This window comes from Mustela nigripes, chromosome 17 (assembly GCF_022355385.1).
Source record: "Mustela nigripes isolate SB6536 chromosome 17, MUSNIG.SB6536, whole genome shotgun sequence".
Classification (NCBI taxonomy): domain Eukaryota; kingdom Metazoa; phylum Chordata; class Mammalia; order Carnivora; family Mustelidae; genus Mustela; species Mustela nigripes.
The window spans coordinates 49,813,665-49,833,848 of NC_081573.1; the positions used below are offsets into that span (position 1 = coordinate 49,813,665).

Below are 20,184 nucleotides of genomic sequence, written 5' to 3' on the forward strand. Positions count from 1 at the left end.
GGGGGGGGGGCGGCTGCCCCCATTCTGGGAATGTGACGGGAATCCCCGGCACTCACCTGCTGCCACGGGGATGGGAACCACACAGCAGCCACGCCGAAGCTGGGGCGGGCGGGACAGGTCCCTCGCTGGCAGGTTTCTTCCAAGTTGAGGTTTGGTTTCTTAATACTGCGGCACCTTCGCTCCGGGAAGGTGATCAGCTTTCCCTGGAAGGGCTTCTCGCTGCATTTCATCTCCCTCCGCCTCACGCCCAAGCCGCAGGTCATCGAGCACTAGGAGCCGAGAAGGGAGGCGTTAGGTGTGCAGAGCCCCACGGTCAAGTGTGCGGAGCAGACGCACCATCCGCGGGACGTTCTAGGAATGGGATCACGCCAGGTCAACCACGTGTGACCCTAAAGGCCAGGCGACCGCATCCCTCCTGCTACTGCAAAGAAACCAAAGGCTGGAGAATTCGAGTAACTGTCCCCACGTCTCAGAGCTTATCAGCACCAGAAACAGAATGGGGCACTGTCCCGCGGCGAGGCTCTGCGGTGAAGTGGCTAGCTCAAGGCCACAGCCGGAGTGCATACTGCAGGGAAACAGGGTGAGTCTGACTGACTGACCCACGCATTTCGCCGTCAGGCTCTGACGTCTCCAGGAAAGCGGGGGGGGGGGGGGGGAGGGCGGGGGGCGCGCTGCTGTGTGTGTGACTTACCATTTGGGCAGAATCAAAGGACACGGACGGCCAGACCCAGGGGCTGCTGGGCCGGAGGTCCTGCTTCTGCCGCACCGCACCGACCCCACTGTTGACCCCCGTCCTGGCCCGTTTTCCACCCCAAACTGCGATCTCCTCCCGGGCAGAGACCTCGTCCCACCAATGGCTGCCGCAGACTTCAGGCTGGGCTCCTCGTGTCACATTTCCGCTGGCTGGAGCTTCCCCCGCCACAGACCCAGGGCACGTCGTCCCGCGTCTTCTCCCCTCCACCCGCGTGTGCCCGGAGGGGGCGGCGGCCTCCCGAGGAACTCAAGATTCCGCGGCTCGCGCCCCCATCACGGCAGCCCCCTGTGAGCACACCTCGCCTGTCCTAAGGGCTGTCTGCTTTATGTTGGGTTGTTCTGGGTCCTAAGTGGCCCTGACACTGGGGTCCCATGAGGCTTTTCAGCTTCTACCGCCCCCTCGCCCCACTGTCTCGGGTGTGTCATCCTCTCTCCCCTCACCCTGGTACGGGGCACACCTTCCATCTGGAACAACCTTCCCGACCCCATCCTTGCCCAGTTCTGGGTCATCCTTCTGACTCGTGCTCCCTGGAAAGTCTCTCCTGACAGAGATGCCTCTTGGTGGCGGGGCTGAGGGGACCCCAAGCTCTCCGGTGGCATCACGGACCCCCCCCGCCCCACTGCAGCACTCTGCACACCCTCCCCGAGGTGCCCTACACACACAGGGGGAGTTGTGCACTTTTCACGCCGAGGCACGGGCCTGCTCACTGCGATGGGTGCTTCAATGCGGGGTTTGGGGAAAGGTGAGGAGGGAAGAATGGATCATTAGTCGGCACCTGCTGTGTGTGTGGATGAGGAAGGAGGTCTGAGCCTCTGGGCGCCAGCGGGTGAACGGGAGCATTCGAACCCACAACCCAGCAGTACCGACGCTCAACTCCTACCTCACTCCAGGAAGAGACCACCCACTGCAGCCGGGTGTTTTTGGGGCATCGTCCCAGCACACAGCCCTCCTGGGACTCTGGCTTCGGGCTGCTGGAGCACAGGGTCTCTGAGACATTCTCTGCTGTGGGGGAGCTTTTGCAAAGGACTTCACGCTTCCTCACCCCTCGCCCGCAGCTCTTGGAGCACTGGAGATGGGAAAATAAAGTCATTTGCCTGCTTGTTTCAAATGGTTCTCCTCCAGGTGAACACGGAGAACGTACAAATGAGGTATTCAACAAGTTCTTCTTAAGCTTTAAAACCAAATGCCAGGTAAAATCCCTTGCAGACAGTAGGAGAAATGTTTCCTCCCTCTGAGGCCTTAAATGCAGGTTAGCATTCCCCTCCAGCATCTGAATGCCCAGGGGCTGCTGGTTGCCCCGGGGCTGGAGACAAGGTTCTCTCTCCAGGGCACACACGGTTCCCGGGAGAACGCTCCGTGCCTGCTCCCCGGGTCCAGCAGTGGCTCGCTCTCTGGCACAAGGCAGAGCTGGTCTGGGCACTTGCTAAGGAGGCTCATTGTGCATCTGATGGAAGCATAATAGAAACAGATGCGCGCCTCTAAGAGCAAGAGACCGGGACATTGATAAAAATGGGTGGAGGGTGTCCAGTTCTTCTTCCGATCTGCTGCCTAGGGGGTGGGCAAAGCACTCGGTCAATGTCGGAATGAACCTGTGTGTTGGGCCAGTCACCCCCGCGCTCTTACTTTGTTGCCCTTCCCCAGGACTCTCTGAAACAGACAAGGCTTGGGGGAGAACCTCCCGGCTTTCAGATGAGCGGTTGAAAACTGGTTAGAGTCACTTGGAAGCTATCAGCTCCCGGTCTGGGTCTGCCCTCAAGGGACACGCCCCCCTCCCCAGCCTTGGTTTCTGAGCAGAAGGGTCATATGAAATGTGACCCTCTTGCCTTGGCTCTTGGTCAACATGCAAACATCTGGGCACAACTGCGAGCCTCCTCCGAGAGCAACAGGACTTCTGGCTGTTCACGCCCTGAAGGGAGCGGGATGACAGAGCCAATACTGCCATAATCTGCGAACCACAGCAGCAGAATGGCTTTCCACGCAATGAGGCATGCGTGTTGACTTGTGTCCACAGCCTTCTACCACCCCTCTGAGATGCCTGCTGTCGTCCTATTCTCCAGAAGGGCCAGCTGAGAACTTAGAGAACTTGACCCAGATCAGTCAGGCAGCCGTCATGAAGCGGAGACAGGCAGACAGACTTGGGCGTATCAGACGGGGGGGGGGGGGGGGGTCACACCGCGGACGCATGCCTTCGTTCATTCAAGATTCTAGGTGGTTGACCCCTTTCAATAGAATTCTTACTTTGTTTTTCTGGGGTTTCCCCCCTATTTTAAAAATTATTATTATTTTTTTAAGAATGATCAAACATTTTAAAATTGTTTCCCAGAGGGTTTGAGAGACATGGTCTCTGAAAACAAGTTGAGGTAACAAATTTGGAGGGACTCCTTTCAGATTTGTCATGAAGATGTTCCCAAAGGGACACAGTTGGTCTTAGTAAACGATAATGAAATATACAAAAAACTAAGGACACAAAATACTCTCTCAAGATATTTCCATGTCCAATCTGGGGCAAACTCCATTTCATGAGGTCACATTTGGAACTGCTGGGTCCCCTAATTCTTTTCCCCATGCCTACCACACACATTTGGCTAAAACAACCTTGTGAATTTTCTTTCCTCTTGTAAAGTAGACCTCCCTACCTACAGAGAAAGAGACCAGACATAACCCTATATCCTATTCAGTTTGATCTTCTATTATAAATTAATATGTTCCTTCATTTTATTTTTGTTTTTTTAAAGATTTTATCCATTTGAAAGGGAGTGAGAGAGAGAGAGAGAGCACAAGTGGAGGAGGGACAGAGGGAGAGGGAGAAGCAGGCTCCCAGCTGAGCAGGGAGCCTAACATGGGGCTCCATCCCAGGACACTGGGATCACAACTGAGCCGAAGGCAGATGCTTAACCATCTGGCCACCCAGGTGCCTGTTTCTTCATTTTAAAGCATTACTAATGCATGTCAAAAATACTCTCTCCCAGCGCTAGCTCCTTATTCCTCTAACAAAGTTGTAACCTTCAGAAAAATTCCATGTCCTATTATTAAAACAAAAGCCTTAATCTGAATTCTGTTGGGGATGTGACAGTACACAGCTATCCTTAATCAGTAATCAATGCTCCGAGGGGCACCTCGGTGGCTTAGTCGTTAAGCATCTGCCTTCAGCTCAGGTCATGATCCCAGGGTCTGGGATCGAGCCCCACATCGGGCTCCTTGCTCAGTGGGGAGCCTGCTTCTCCCTCTGCCTTCCGCTCTGCCTACCTGTGCTCTATCTCTCTGAAAATAAATTAAAAAAAAAATTTAAAGAAAATATAAAAAAGAATTCAACGCTCCGGGATAATGTTCCCTAAAGGAAAGCACGGTAGGAATGTGGTTGTCCCAGCTCAGGCGACGGAACCCCTGCATCCTTGTGAGGGTTCCGTCCAACCAGCTTGACCTCCGCGGTTTAGCAGGGGCAGGGCTCCCACGGAGCAGAATTGCCACCGTCAGCACGTCTTGGACCAGATAAATCTGTTTCGGGGAGCCGTCCCCGACACTGTAACATGTTCCTCTCCCCCAAACAGATGCCCACAGCACCGCTCCCCCGAGTTGGGACAGGGACAAGTGCCATCTGAGAGGACCCCTGAGCATCCCAGCCCCCAGTGACCCACTGACCCCTCGGAGCTGTGAAGGGTGGGTAGGTCTGTGCCTCTTCGGACTTCATCACTTTCTACCTTTCACCGAGAGTTTGTGAAGACAGCAAGCTTTATGCCCCAGTCCCCTCTGGATCCCTCAGACGCCGCGGCTCTCTCCCCCTGAAGTGACAGTGACTATCATTCTGCGCCACCTTCCTTATATTTCTGTTTGTTCTGGAGCATCGAGCAGCCGTGCGCTGGCCTGCCCACCCCCACTCACATCCCTTCTAGCTGTGCTCGTGAGTCTAGCCCCAGTGGCCCCCATGCTCTCCTTCCTAGACTTCTAAGGAAGACTGAGCTGTGGGGCCGGGCTTCCCGACCCGCAGGACGCACAAACATCACACACAGAGACAAGCCGAACTGCCTCATCACGTGCACTCCGTGTAACTCCCGGGAAAGCACAAAGGGTGGAGGGCCTTGTGGGGAGCCAGGACACCACCCCCATTTTGGCCACCATCCTTGACCCAGAAGGAACAAGACTCATGACTCCAAGTCTTACCTGAGACCAGGGCCCAAGGCTCCATTCGGGGGGGCAGGCACGGCTGTTGCAGGCCTGTACCTGCGTGGGGGTGCTCACCGGGCAGAGCGAGTGCAACACGGCTTCCTCCTTCTGGAAGGGCTTCTTCTGGACACATTGGACCTTCCTGCTCTGCTGGCCCCCCGCACATGACCTGCTGCACACGCTCCACTCGCCCGGCTTCCAGCTTGGAGTGAAAAACAAGATTACTTCCGGTGAGGCTGCAGCCTGGCAACCTCTCTCCCAACGCAGTGACTGCCTAAGCCTTAACTACCGGAGGAAAGCCTCCGATGGATCTTAGAACCGATAAGGGCGATGCCTAGTAATTACTCTTGTCCAGGTTTGGAAGCCCATGCGAATGTGGTCCAGTGAGAAGGAGTCACATTTAATCACCACCCGGTTCTGGGCAGAAACACGTTCCTGCTCTCTGCAAGGGAGGAAACATGTGCCATTTGGAAGCCTGAGCGAGTCATTCGCTCGGCCAGATCTACTGGGATCTTCGCTTTGTGCCAGGGACTCTCGTCGGCATCAGGGTTGGAGAAACGAACAAGGCAATGTTCCTTCCATTAAGGAGCCTCCAACACAGTGACGAGATGGCTGTGTGAACACATACAGACAACCCTATGGGGTGGTTGCTATAAGGGACGTTAATACAAAGTGCAGTGATGAGACTGAGGGAAGAATGATCAATGGGGCGGGGAGGGAACGGGAGGGGGGGCGGGGGCGCACACGCATCACACACACGTGCAGGAGGGGAGGGCTCGCTCAGCAGTTGGTCCTACAGAAACTCTAAGGAGGAAGTTCCCCCAACTACTCTGCTTAGTCTTCAACTTTATGGAGGAGTTAGAGACACAACCTCGTGTTCTTTATTGAAAGATCACCAGACCCCAGTTATCCCGGTGCTCTGAGATGTGGTGTGCATGTGAGGACGAGGCAGTGAGACCCACTAATCCTTTCCAGCAACTGCATTTGACCAGTAGATACTCTAGGATTGGAAGTTCTGGCAGTAACGAGACTCCTTCCCTCCCCTAGATGACCTTATGCGTTTCAGTCACAGGGATGGTGTCTGAGACAGACCTTGGTTTACCAGTATTCTAAATCTCATTTCAAGAAACACAATCTCACTGAGACCAAATACATTTTTGTTTTACCTTTGCATTTCTGCCACCTTTACCAGTCCTGTAAAGGTTTCCCCCACCAGCCTGATGTGTGAAGTTAAAATCCTTTCCTTTTGTTCAGAGAATGTGGCACATGAGTTCTAGATGATTTGGTTCTAAAACACTACATGATCCATATTCTCTTCAAGAAAGAGAATGCAAAATAGAGTAATTCCGTATTTTTGTAATTAATTGTGTCTTATAAGATGCAGAGAAAATATACTTAGTATTTTGACATTTTTAGTTTCACCATTTTCCTATAAAGATGGCATCATTGTCTACCCAATTCAAGTTTTTCCTTCATGCAACAAGTATGAGTCCATTAAAATATAGAAGAGCACAGCAGGTAGACCTTTTGTATGCCAGGCATGGTTCCACACCCTTGAGCCCCGGGCTCACTCCCCATCTGTCGTCAGTCCCTATCAACTCCATTTCAGAGCCCAGTTCCTATACTGCCCAGCCCCCCTGCCCTGGCTTTTTTATACAAGACCTCTTCATAGCGCAGATCTCACCGCCTCTCAATTATTTCCTTACACAGCCCTCTTTTCCTCTTGACTGTGAGTTCACTGGTGGCATCAAATACAAGTTCTCCAGATCTCTACTGTCAGCCCAAGGCTGGTATCCAGTAGGTGCCTATGACATGCCTGTTGCTTGGAAAGATAATGGAGTTAGATGGGATGGAGTCCTTTTTCCTTCTAACTTGAATAACCTAAGACTATTTCCAGTCCATGTCTGGGGGACAACAGTCCCTGAAGGTCCCATTGTTCCCACAGAAAATACAAAGATGTGAATGATAAGGTGGAGAAGGAAGGAAAGGAGCCACGGAGCCTGCCTGTGTCACCGCTCCAGCCCTGCAGTCATTGTGAGGGCTGTTCTGCTTTTAAACAGCCAGTAACTGGTTACTGCAGAGTCTCATTTCTACACAGGGTCATCACAGAAGTTCTAGAAGTCGGGCACAAGCTAGGCTCCCTCCTTTTTCACGGACGGACATATGAATGGGGTCCGTTTCTTGGCTTGGCAGAAATAATCAACAATGTGAAGGAGGCAAAATATCAGCTAGTCATTCAAGAAGACTCACAATTACACACACACACACACACCCATCTGAAGAAGACCTTACTCCACAAGCATCTATAACACTGGTTGGTAATCATGTCTTAGAGCCACTGGGCATTTTTTAGAAACAGATATTTCTTAGCAAAATGGGAAAATCCAGGGAAGCCCACCAGATTTCTTTCTCCTCTGTGTGTTCAGGACACAGGTGGTTCCAGATTCTTGGAGAAGGAGGAGGTGGACAACCAGGCAGATGGGTTGGTGAGTAGCTAAAGCCCCAGACAATGAGGACAACTGCACTATTACAAGCAAAAAGTATCTGTCTGTGCATAAGAAGATTGTGCAATATAATTGCATCACCCCAAAGCAAACAGTACTTATTAAGATGATCTGAGACATTAGGGAACACAGCACTGCTTTAGAAGAAACTCTGTTGATTCTCTATAAATACATCTGGCAGAAGATCAATCACACACAAGACTCCATTCGGCTGGGCAGATTACTTAAAATTAGTGTTCAAACAATAGTGTGGCTAAAATCCATCCCCAAAACACACCCGCTGAGCTCCCCATAGAGTGCCATCATCAGAAGCGGATTACCCCTTGGCCTCTACCTCTTTCTTTTCATTATGTGTCTTGCTACTGTGTAATTTGCATTTGGGGTTTCACGGTCTGCATAGTATTATGATTTTTAAATTCTTGGATGACTATATGAAAGTTAGGCAAACAACCACATGTCAATTTAACTAATATGGGATTTTGTATTATTTAAATCTGTCTGATTTAATTCAGAGGAGGCTTTATGTAAAGATTAAAAAACAAAACAAAACAAAAATTTTTAAAAAGCACGTTTAAATCCCAAGGTTAGGTTTGCTTAGCTGGAGTCAAATGAATGTCTAAAGGAGATCTGTGTTTTTCCAGTTCTATATTGTAAACTCAACTGTCTTCTTTTCTCTGTTACTTTTTTTGGGCATTTTTTCTCTCTCTTTCTCTGGGTCACTTGTAAGTAGAGGCACTGGCAGTGGGTTTTAATTTTCTCATATCAACAAGGAGAGCATACAAGCACAAATATAACCAGAAAGAAATTTCCAGATGACTTACTAAGCAGGGCAGGAGAAAGCGTTGCATATTTTGGGTTCAGTTGCTGGCTTGGTTCTTGCATTGCAGAATGAGGAACTGACTTGAGTGTTTTGATCTCGTAAGCAAACGGCCTTTACACTTATGTAACCTAGTAAGACATCGAAAGTTACAAAGTGAAAATTACAGATAACCAATTCAATTTCAGTTCCAAAGGCAGCTTCTGACTTACCAGGACTCTGATGTTTAACTTAAGGTATGGAATCCAAATAGGGTGTTGAGAACACCTCCCTTTGATAAAAATCTGCAACTAATTTGAATCCCATTCCTCTGCCTCTGCCACCGAGATAATAGTTTTCATATTTTAATAATTTTAATATGTAGCTTCTTCAGTTTCAAGACCACTGTGGATTCTTGAACCATGAAGTGATTAACACAGCCTTTGGAAAACAGGGTGTTTATACCGGGGCATATCCCACAAACTTGAACTCACATTGCATCCGTCTATTGGAAAATGTTCTTCAAAGAAAAACCGTTCATAAATTCTGCATGGAAACTCTAACATTCTGCTTTTCCATGAAGCATCTTCTGCTTCCGTGAGAAATAGATGTAAACAAAGAGCTGAACTCGGAATATGGAATCATACCTGTCAGCTAGGACTCGGGGCTTCTGGTTTTTTGCTTTAATGGTACTTAATGCCTGATTTGCAGTGTTCGTCTCCGGACTTATCAGAGGCACATATTTTTTATGTGTGTGAATAATTTTGTCTGTCAGCTCTCCAAATAGGAATGCTGCCTCCTCTTTGAATTCTGTTTGTTTATATTTACATGGTACCTTTCCTTAAAATTGAATCTGAGAAACAATGAAAAGTCCCTCCTGTGATAATGATTAGGTTGAGGGAGGTCTGCCTGGAGGAGGCACATGCCAACACTGGGATTCCCTCGAGTTAATTGTTTACTTCCAGAGCATTTATTCATTTGAACTCTCCTTCTCCTATGCCTCGGACACACTACGTTCTGCGAGTCACACGAAGGGACAGCTACATCAAGGGAAGAGGGAGGATCCCACAATGCTCTTCTGCAGCATCCTCCCTCTGGTTGGACTCATTTGCCCTAAGTGGCAAATGGACTGAATCTCTCTCCTTCCCGGGGAACTGGGCTCTCCCTGGAATTCCACGAAGTTATTCCAAATGATCTCAAAGAGCATTTAATACAGGAAAAACTGCTTGTAATTTAAGACGAAGTGAAAAAGAGTACATTATAAATACATATGGATAGAATCGTTTCTGTGCTGTAAAAAAAAGAATACAAAATGAGAACATCTAACACATGTGTTGTTACATTTGCATAAGACAGTAATAGAATGACATAGACAAAAGTATCCATGTTGGCATACGCTGCTTCAAGGATTAGGGTCAATTTTTTTTCTTCTGCATGGCATATTGCCTTTAAAATGTGAACTACAAAAAATGTATTACTTCTTTCAGTAATTTCACATTTTCTTCTTTTCTTTCCATATAACATACAGTGTTGTATTAGTTTCAGGTGTACAACATAATGACTCAGCAATGTTATACATTACTCGGGGCTTGTCATGATACATGTACTTTTTTTTTCTATTTTATTTTTTAAAATTTATTATTTTCTTTTCAGCGTTACAGTATTCACTGTTTTTGCACCACACCCATTAATCCCCTTTACCTATTTCTGTAAAAATGTATTACTTCTCAAGTATCTGATATATTTAAAAAAGAAGTCTTTCCTTGTGTTTTATTTAATTAGCATGAGCCCGTGAGGAAGGCTTACAGACCAAAGAATTTCTTCATTTTCTCTGTTTCTGTTCTGTGTCTGGTTCAAGATGCCCCATTGTGTTCAGGGAGATGGACGGAGTCGAGAGACCCACTGTCACCACAAGCTCTGGTAATGAGAAAATGAGTGACCGGCCTCCATGCTTCCGTTTTACGGATCCGTTTATAGACTTTCGTTCTTCTTCTCATAGGGGCAAGGGTAACAAAGACGGACTTACACAGAAATATAGGAAATCTCTGGATCTAAATAAAATGCTTGCCTTCTGCTCACTGAGAAGATGGCTGTTGTTTTCCCAACCTGAGGAGGGTGATTTCTGAGATTTACCACACTTCCCTCCAGAGAGAGACTCTGTGAGCCTTGCCCCTGAGGGGATGGAGTGACACAAGACAGACGCTTAGGTTTGCCTAGTACCTGTTCTCACTGGTTTTGACCCTGCCTACCATGAGCCTCAGTGGGCGGTTCTTACTGTAACAAAAGTCAGCACAAGGAGAAACTAAACTGTAAGCTGAAAAGAAAAATATAAATAGATATTTTTGTCTTCCCCCCCCCCCATAAATTCAGATAGATGAATTGTGAGTCCTGGTTATGAATGACTGGAATTTTCTGAGACTTAGTGCCTTTCTCCACAGGAAAATCCTTAAAGAGGACACTAATATTTGCTTTTTACAGGGATGGGTCCCCTAAAAGACAGTTCCTTTGTTGCTTATTTAAGTCATACATTTAAAGAGGTCTGAGATTGCAGAACCTGTTCTGAGAAGAGACTTGGAAGGCAGAATTGGAAAATCAACTACCTCCACCACAAGAGACGGAGCACGGGGACTGCACTGTGGTCCAGGCGTGGTTTTGCTTTTTTGAGGCCGGCTGAGTTCCATTCATGACCTTGGGAAGTGCATACTTCCAAGCTATGCCCGGATTTTTGCCTTGCATCAGGACCTGGACAGTGTAGACACAAGCCAGAGGTAGAGAGACAGGTCAGACCCCGGAATTCCAGAAATCTCACTGAACATTCTTAAGATATTTTTATGACATTTCGGCCTTAAAGTTGGCTCATGCCATTGTTCCCAAGTATGTTCTATGTTGAGTTCAAGTTTTCCCTAGATACTTTGAAAATGTTTATTTCCGTACCATCAAAGCTGTGATTAGATGGATGTTAAATAGGGAAACATGACTTGACATTTGCCGTAAGCCCACAACCCTCAAGTCTATGTATATCCATTAATAAAGCAAAAAGAAATTATTTTTACAATATATTGAAGGCAATAAGGTTATATTATGAGGTCTCAACATTCTGATTAAACTTGAAAGCCTAGCATGGTACTAACACACAGTGGTGCCTCACAGATAATGTTGAAACTGAATCTACATAGATATATTTTTAAGATTTATCCTGGACCACAATTTAGTCCTTCTCCTGGGTGCCAGTAGAAGCTGGGCACAAGGGAGGTACTCCAGAAACCACAGAATACCCCACTTAGAGTTGCCTATCGTCAATTTTAAAATCCAGGCAGGTTTCCAGTAGGATTTTCAAAGAGAATCTGTCCCAAGAGAATGTGTCTGTTGATTTTATACCAGGATGAACATATAAGACCAAAAGAAACAGGATCAGAAGAAGGGGTTGGTTATATATACTGGAATGGATTTAATCTTGAAAGAACTTAGGATACATAAAAAGATGCTCAATGTCCCTGATCATCAAGGAAATACAAATCAAAACTACAACGACATATCACCTTACACCAGTCAGAATGACTCAAATCAACAATACAAGATACAACAGGTGTTGGCGAGATTGCGGAGAAAGGGGAACCCTTATGCGCTGTTGGTGGGAATGCAAGCTGGTAGAACCACTCTGGAAAACAGACAGAGGTTCCTCAAAAAGTTAAAAATAGAGCTATGACCCAGCAATTGCACTATTATTTACCCAAAGAATACACAAATATTAATTCAAAGGGATACATGCACCCTGATATTTATAGCAGCATTAGCCACAAGAGCCCATTTATGGAAACAGCTCAAGTGTCCATCAACAGATGAATGGATAAAGATGGTGTATGCATATACAGTGGAGTGTTACTCTGCCATAAAAAAAAAAAAAAAAGAAATCTTGCCATTTTCAGGGACATGGATTGAGCTAGAAAGTCTTATGCTACATGAAATAAGTCTGTCAGAGAAAGACAAATACCATATGATTTCACTCACATGTGGAATTGAAGAAACATGACCAAAGGGCAGAAAACGAGAGAGGGGGGCAAGCCAAGAAACAGGGTCTTAACTCCAGAGAACAAACTGAGGGTTCCAGAGAGGAAGTTGCGGTGGGGGTGGGGGGGGGGGGAATGAAACGGGAAGGGACTGAGCACGGGGTGATGTATGGAAGTACTGGAATCTATGCTATATACTGGAAACTAATATTACACTGTATATGAACTAACTGGAATTTGAATAAAAACTAAAAAAAAAAATACAAAAAACAAACAAAAAAAAGGACATAGACTTAGCATAAATCTGACCCTGTAAGGTCTGGCCACTAACATAAGAGCCATCATTTACTGGCAGGACCCACATGTCAGGCCCTCTGCTGGACACTTTCTAGGCATTATCTCAAACCAGTCCTATAACAACTCTACAATGCAGTTGCTCATTTTTTTCATTGGAAAAAAACCAACAAGAAAGAACTTGTATAAGATCACACAGATGATTGGCAAAAAAAAAAAAAAAAAAGCTTAAAATAGAATGTAGGGCCACCAACAAAATTTGCCTGAATGCCGCAGTCTATCACCTTGTTTCTGGTGCGGGCAAACATTGCTTGCCTCCCTTCCTGATGCACTCTTAAGTACTGCTTTTCTTTTTTTCCTTCTTGCAATCTCAAACATGAGTATAAGTAGCTGTTTCTCTCCTGGGCCGTGAGTCTTGTGGAAAAATCTTTACCACTAGGACTGGCATTCGTGCTCCCAAAGCAAAGCAGATTTCCAGTTAAAAATAGGCAACCCTGGCTCTTTCCCTGTCTGGTGAGAGCCCACTTCAATCAGAGCTAGGTGGGTGGTAGCTGTTCATTATACCAACCACTGCCCAGGATGCTACAGAATGGTTTCCACTTCGCTGCTAGTTTCAGCGTCTCCAGGAATATTATGCCTTACTCTGAAGATTCCATGGTGTGACCATCATTTGCTGTACAAGAGTACAAACACTTGGTGCCTCCCAGAAACAGCCAGCATGCTGAGAGATGGGTCTTTGCTCCCGGTGCCCCCATCCAAAACAGAACACAACAGATGATGACCATTAAGATGGAAAAATGCCAAGTTCTCCTTAGTCACCCAGGGAAACCTCAAAATCAAGGTCTTAGAGGTCTTACTTTTGAAGCTCTTTCTAGTCTTTTTCTCTTTTTATAGCTATGTCATACAACTCAGAATTTTCAGATATGTCATACAATTTTATGGCTATGTCATACAACTCAGAAAATTCAGAATTTTCATTCTGAAAATAATTTTTTAAAGATTTTATTTATTTATTTGACAGAGAGACAGATCACAAGTCGGCAGAGAGGCAGGCAGAGAGAGAGGAGGAAGCAGGCTCCCCGCTAGAGCAGAGAGCCCGATGTGGGACTCGATCGCAGGACCCTGGGATCATGACCTGAGCTGAAGGCAGAGACCCTAACCCACTGAGCCACCTAGGAGCCCCTTATTCTGAAAAGAATCTTGATGCTCATTGATATTTCAACTCAATCTCCCCTTTAATTAAAGTAGTATTCTCGTATGTAACACTTCAGGTTTCTGTTTTCTTTGTGCTGTATCCCTTTAAGCAGAATCTCTTCGTACAGAGATCTCAGAGGGAGAGAGTAAAAGAGAGAACCTCCCTACATGTGGCCATAAAATGCTGGGGAGGTGGAGTGGTAGTGAGGGGTTGTAGTGAGCTGTCAGGCTCACGACGCAGGATGATGTTACAACACGTGGAGCTATATCACACATGCAGAGAAGGGACACATGTTCAAGTGTGAAGCATGATAGAGAAATCCACTCATTTGTCTCTACTTCCTAAGACTACCCCATTCTCTGCCATTCAAACTAGACCCTGACTCTGACTACCACAAGGGCAAAGGGGTCCCCAATGGAAATGTGAAAAGAATTGAAAACAGTAGTTCTTGCCTTTTGAGTGTGAAAGACTGACGCTCTAATGATTTGAGAGGGGCTTAATACACTTTCAGTGGGCAGGAAAAATACATTCTACTTTCAGCTTTTAGACAGAATCTAGAACCTAAGTCATACAAAGACTGTGGTTTCACTGTAAATGTCCACAGTAGCCAAACTGCCGAAATGCCCTTCACCAGATGAATGCATAAAGAAGATGTGGTCCATAGACACAATGGAATATTACGCAGCCATCAGAAAGGATGGCTACCCAACGTTTGCATCAACGCGGTCAGGACTGGAGGAGATTATGCTGAGTGAAGTAAGTCAAGGAGTGAAAGACAGTTATCATATGGTTTCACTTACATGTGAGACATAAGGAATAACATGGAGGACATTAGGAGAAGGAAGGGAAAAACGAAGGGGAGGAAATCAGAAGGGGAGACGAACCATGAGAGACTATGGACTGCGGGAAACAAACTGAGGGTTTCAGAAGGGAGGGGGTGGGGGGATGGGTGAGCCTGGTGGTGGGTATTAAGGAGGGCACGTGGTGCATGGAGCACTGGGAGTTACACGCAAACAATGAATCATGGAACACTAGATCAAACACCCATGTACTGTATGGTGACTAACGTAATTTTAAAAAACCATTTTAAAATGTTGCTGTGAACAGCAGGATGTGCTTAGGGAAAACAAATGACACATGAAAGTGTCATTACTATTAAACAAAGCCAATCAAGATATCAAGTGTCCCTCAGCCTCCAGTACAGCTAGCCAGAGAGAATTATCAGTGCCGCCAGCAAGAAGAGAATTTCCACGATCTCCCCCATGACCTCTTTCTGCATCTGCACCCATACACGTCAGCCCTCCTGCTCTCACCCACGATGCCTGACCCCACCCCCTGTTTAGTCTGAGTTCTCCACCAGGCTTCAGATCGGCCCTCACCCACCTCAGAACACCACTACTAGAGCCCCCGTATCTTGAGCTTCACTGAAATGTCCCTCTTAGACTTTTCCCATCAGCATCCAAGCATGCTACTCTCTCTCTCATCTTTAAAAAATGTCCACATACGTGGGCTGCATCTCCACACATCCCTCCAGTTCATATCCCATTCCACTGATTCCCTTCATAGCAAAAATCCCTCAGAGAGTGGTCTTGACTCTGTCTCCGTATCTGTTCTCCTTCCTCCATGATCCTTCCGGATCAGGCGTCGCCCCCAAACACGTCACTGAAACTGCTCTCTCAAGGGCGACCTGCCATACCCAAGAGTTGATGGGCCTCGTCTTACCAGACACAATCGATCACTTCCTCCCTGGTTTGCCACCCGAAGCCCATTCTCTCAGTTCTTTTCCTGCCCCGCAGAACTTCATTCCTCACATCTTTGGAGAATCCTCCTTATCTCTTAGCTGTCATCATCAAAGAGACCTCCAACCTCTCCACCTCTCCTTTAGCTCTACACACGCCTTCACGGGATTTCATCCAGTGCTCTGATTTTAAGTGCAGTCCGCATGCTGCCCACTCCTAAATCCATCACTCCACACCGTATTTTCCAAGAGAACATTCTACAACGATGATAGCGGACTAGAATCCCGTGTTGCTCCATACGGTAGCCACAAGCCACAAGCCACACGCGGTTTCTGAACATAGCACACTACTATGACTAAGTAAACCTTTGCATTTAATTTAAATCTAAACTTAAATAACCATGTGTGGATAGCGGCTGCCCTATTGGGCAGCAGAGCTGGAGATGAAACCCATCCTCTAAGGTCCATATTCACACACTCAGCCGCCTGTGAAGCATCTCTCCTTGAATGTTTAAAAGGCACAGCAACATACAACAGTGAGCTTGTGACTGTCCTCCCAGTACCCTGTTCTTCTCGGTCCCATGTAATGGCAACCAGTCCTTTCAACTGTTCAGGCCAAGGTTAAAAGTTGGAAGCACCCTGATCTCCTTGGTCTTGGTCTCACACCCTCTGTCTCATCAGCCAGGAAATGGCGTTCTCTTCATGTCCAGGGCACCTCCAATCTGACCCTGTCTCCCTTTGTCTGTCACCACTGTGGCTTCCTTGGTCTACGCTTCCCTCATCACCTCTTCTGATTTCCATGCTCAGGGCGCTCTAGGGATGAGGAGAAGCCATATTCTCCAGGAGAGAAGATAAGGCCGCACCATTTTAGCATTCTAAAAATCACTTGCTGACAGTTACTAAAGGGATGAAAAACAAAATGCCTTCGAACCTGCAAATCCAATCAAAGGAAAAATCAAAAGCTGCTGTGAAATCTGGGATGGGTTGGGGGAAGGGCAGACCACATGACTCCCTAAAGAAGCTTTGTAGCCATCGCTTAATTAATCAAGTATCTTGGTGACAATTTCTGCCAAGAAGCCACAGAGTCACAAAGAGAATTTAAGTTTTCTTTGAGGATTTCTATTCCCCTCAAAGGGGGCAGATTTTTATATTGGGTTTCCCATCTACCTTCCCTCACAGTTCAAACAAACATATGTAAGGATTTCCAGAAGGACAAAATCTTTTAAGTTAAAAAAAATTTTTAATTTAAATTCTAGTTAGTTAACATAAGTATAATATTAGTTTCAGGCATACAGTATAGTCATTCAGCAGTTCCATACAACACCTGGTGCCTATCACAACGGGGGCCTGCCTTCAACCCGTCACCTGTTTGACCCCCGCTCACTCATCTCTCTTCTGGTGACTATCGCTGTAAGACTCGGTTTCTGAGTCTGCCCCTCTTTCTCTCTGTTGCTCTCTTCGCTCATTTGTTTTGTTTCTTAAATTCTACCTCTGAGTGAAATCATACAGTGTTTGTCTTTCTCTGACAGACTTATTTCACTTAGCGTAAGACCCTCTAGCTCTATCGAGGTCCTTACAAATGACAAGATTTCGTTCTTTTTTATGGCTGAGTAATAGTCCATCCTACATACATACCTCTTACATAGCCATTCATCAATTAATAGACACTTGGGGTGTTTCCATAATTTGGCTCTTGTAGATAATGTTGCTGTAAATATCGGGGTGCATGTATCCTTTGAATTAATATTTTTGTATTCTTTGTGTAAATAATTGTGCAATTGCTGGATTATAGGGTAGCTCTATTTTTAGGTTTGTGAGGAACCTCCACACTGTTTTCCAGAGCGGCTGCACCAGTTTGCATTCCCACCAACAGCGCATACAGATTCCCCTTTCTCCACATCCTCGCCAACACATGTTGTTTCTTGTGTTGTTGGTTTTAGTCTTCCTGATTGGTGTGAGGTGATACCTCATTGTAGTTTTGATCTGGCTTTCCTTGATGGTCAGGGACATGAAGCATATTTCCATGTGTCTATTCACTATCTGTATGTTTCTTTGGAAAAATGTCTGTTCATGTCTTCTATCCATTTTTTAATTGGATTATTTGCTTTTAGGGGGTTGAATTCTAGGATTCTTTAAAATATATTTTAGATACTAACCCTTTATCAGATATGTCATTTGCAAACGTCTCCCATTCAGTAGGTCGCCTTTAGTTTTGTTGAGTTTTCTTCACGGTGCAGAACTTTTTATTTTGATGTCATTCCAATTGTTTTTATTTATTTATTTATTTATTTGCTTTTGTTTTGCTTGCCTCAGGAGACATACCCAGAAAGATGTTGCTATGGACAATATCAAAGAAGTTACTCCCTGTGTTCTCTTGCAGGATTTTTATGATTTTAGGTCTCACATTGAGGTTTCTATTTGTTTGAATTTATTTTCGTGTGTGGTGTAAGAAAGTGGTCCAGTTTCATTCTTTTGCAGGTGGCTGCCCAGTTTTCCCAGCACCATTTGTTGGAGAGATGGTCTTTTTCCCGTTGGATATTCTTTCTTGCTTTGCCAAAGATGAATTTACCATATAATTGTGGAATCGTTTCTGGGTTTTCTGCTCTGCTCCATTCACCTATGAATGTGTCTGTTTCTGTGCCAGTACCACACTGCTTTATTTGCTATAGTTTTGTAATAGAACTTGGAAGTCCAGGATTGTGATGCTTTCAGCTTTGCTTTTCTCAAGATTGCTTTGGCTATTCAGGGTCCTTTCATACAAATGTGTACATTCCATACATATTTTAGGATTGTTTACTCTAACTCTGTGAAAAATGCTGTTGGCTCTTTTATAGGGATTGCATTAAATGTGTGGGTTGCTTTGAGTAATATAGACATTTAAATAGTATTTGTTCTTCCAATCCATGAGCATGCAATGTCTTTCTACTTCTTTCTGTCACTTTCAATTTCTTTCCTCAGCATTTTACAGTTTTCAGGGTACAGATCTTTTACCTCTTTGGTTAGGCTTAGTCCCTCTCTTACTATTTTTGGTGCAATTATAAATGGAATGGTTTCCTTCATTTCTCTTTCTATTGCTTCATTACTGGAATAAAGGAATGCAACAGATTTTTGTATGCTAATTCTGTATCCCATGACTTTACTGAATTTACCTATCAGTTCTAGCAGTTTTTTGAGGGGAGTCTTAGGGTTTTCTATACATAGTACCATGTTATCTGCAAATAGCAAAAGTTTTACTTCTGTCTTGCAGATCTGAGTGCCTTTTATTTCTTTTTGTTGTCTTATTGCTGTAGCTAGAACTTCCAGTGGTGAGAGCAGACATTCCTGTCTTGTTCTGACTATAGAGGAAAAGCTCTGAGCTTTTCCTCCCTTAGGATGATATTAGCCGTGGGTTTTTCATATACATTTGTTAGTATGTTGAGTCATGTTTCCTCTAAACCTACTTTGTGGAGGGTTTTCACCATGAATGGTGGTTGTACTTTTGTCAAATGCCTTCTTAGTGTCTACTAAAATGATCAGATGATTTTATACTTTGTTTTATTAATGTTAAGTATCATGTTGATTGATTTGCCAAAATCAAACCATTCTTGCAACACGGGAATAAATCCCATTTGAACATGGTGATTGATTTTTAAAATATTTTGTTGGATTCTGTTTGCTAGTATTTCGTGAAGATTTTTCTGCCTACCTATCAGAGATACTGGCCTGTAGATCTCTTTTTTAGTGGGATCTTCCTCTAGTCTTGGTACAAGGCAATGCTGGCCTCATAGAATGAATTTGGAGGTTTTCCTTCCTTTTCTAGTTATCGAAATAGATCGAGAAGAGTAAGTGTTCATTTGAAGAGTAAAATTCTTGTGCTTTCTGTAGAATAGCACCAGACAGAAGACTGGATTCCAAGAAGGCAACTAATCCATTTCATATTACCAAGTAAGATTACGTAGCCAGCCAAAGCAAGAAGAGAAATAACTTATACAACTTACTATAAATACAAGATTATGTGGCATATAGGACATATCATTTATATTTTGTTTGCTGAACACATTAATGCATGCAGCAAGCACATAAATGAATAAAAGATTCTCCACTTTAAAAAATGAAATGACTTCAGGCTTGAGTATAATGTCTACGTAGCTGTAAAGTCACATGCAGAGTCGTGTGCACAATCACGTAGGCTGAAAAACAATATTTGCACAAACCAGCAGAAAGCGGATTTAAGAGTCTAACATCAGCTCACACAGGCCTCTGAAAGGCAGTAATTATTTAAACAAATAGACATCAAGGCTAAGTACATAAAAGATGAGTATTTGCCAATTATAGCGTATTATTTGCTTCTCGGGGATAATTAAGGTATTCTCTGCCCTTTTCTTTATGCTGTATCAAGGAGCGAAGTGACCAAGAGCAGAATACACACCAATCATCTTGTCTCTCACAGTTTGGTGCTTGTAAGTAGTTAATGCTCTGGAAACAGGTCATCTGCCCAGCTAATAGAATCTCTGTTGGTCACACTTTCACCCTGTTCTTGAGAACAGAACTTTGTTTAAAAAAAAAAAAAAAAAAAAAAAATCAATCCTACCCTAAAGAACGGCTCCATAAATCGTGGGTCCTGAAGCAGAGTGAAAACACAAGGCCTCTTGTTTAAAAAAAAAAAAAAAAAATACTGGGGCACCTGGGTGGCTCAGCTGGTTAAGCATCTGCCTTCAGCTGAGGGTATGATCCTGGGGTCCTGGGATCAAGCCCT

At 45.2% G+C, this 20,184-nt stretch overlaps 1 protein-coding gene across 1 annotated transcript in view; it reads right to left on the reverse strand.

Moving 5' to 3' along the window:
* Nucleotides 1-20,184, reverse strand: part of ADAMTS18 (ADAM metallopeptidase with thrombospondin type 1 motif 18) — a 138,724-nt gene that overhangs the window by 10,454 nt on the left and 108,086 nt on the right. Inside the window, exons 17-21 of the mRNA XM_059382405.1 lie at nt 10,816-10,957; nt 8,241-8,367; nt 4,913-5,117; nt 1,635-1,820; nt 57-269 (exon numbers count right to left, since the gene is read on the reverse strand). Of these exons, the coding sequence (XP_059238388.1) occupies nt 57-269; nt 1,635-1,820; nt 4,913-5,117; nt 8,241-8,367; nt 10,816-10,957 (873 nt within the window). The remainder of the gene's footprint in view (nt 1-56; nt 270-1,634; nt 1,821-4,912; nt 5,118-8,240; nt 8,368-10,815; nt 10,958-20,184) is intronic.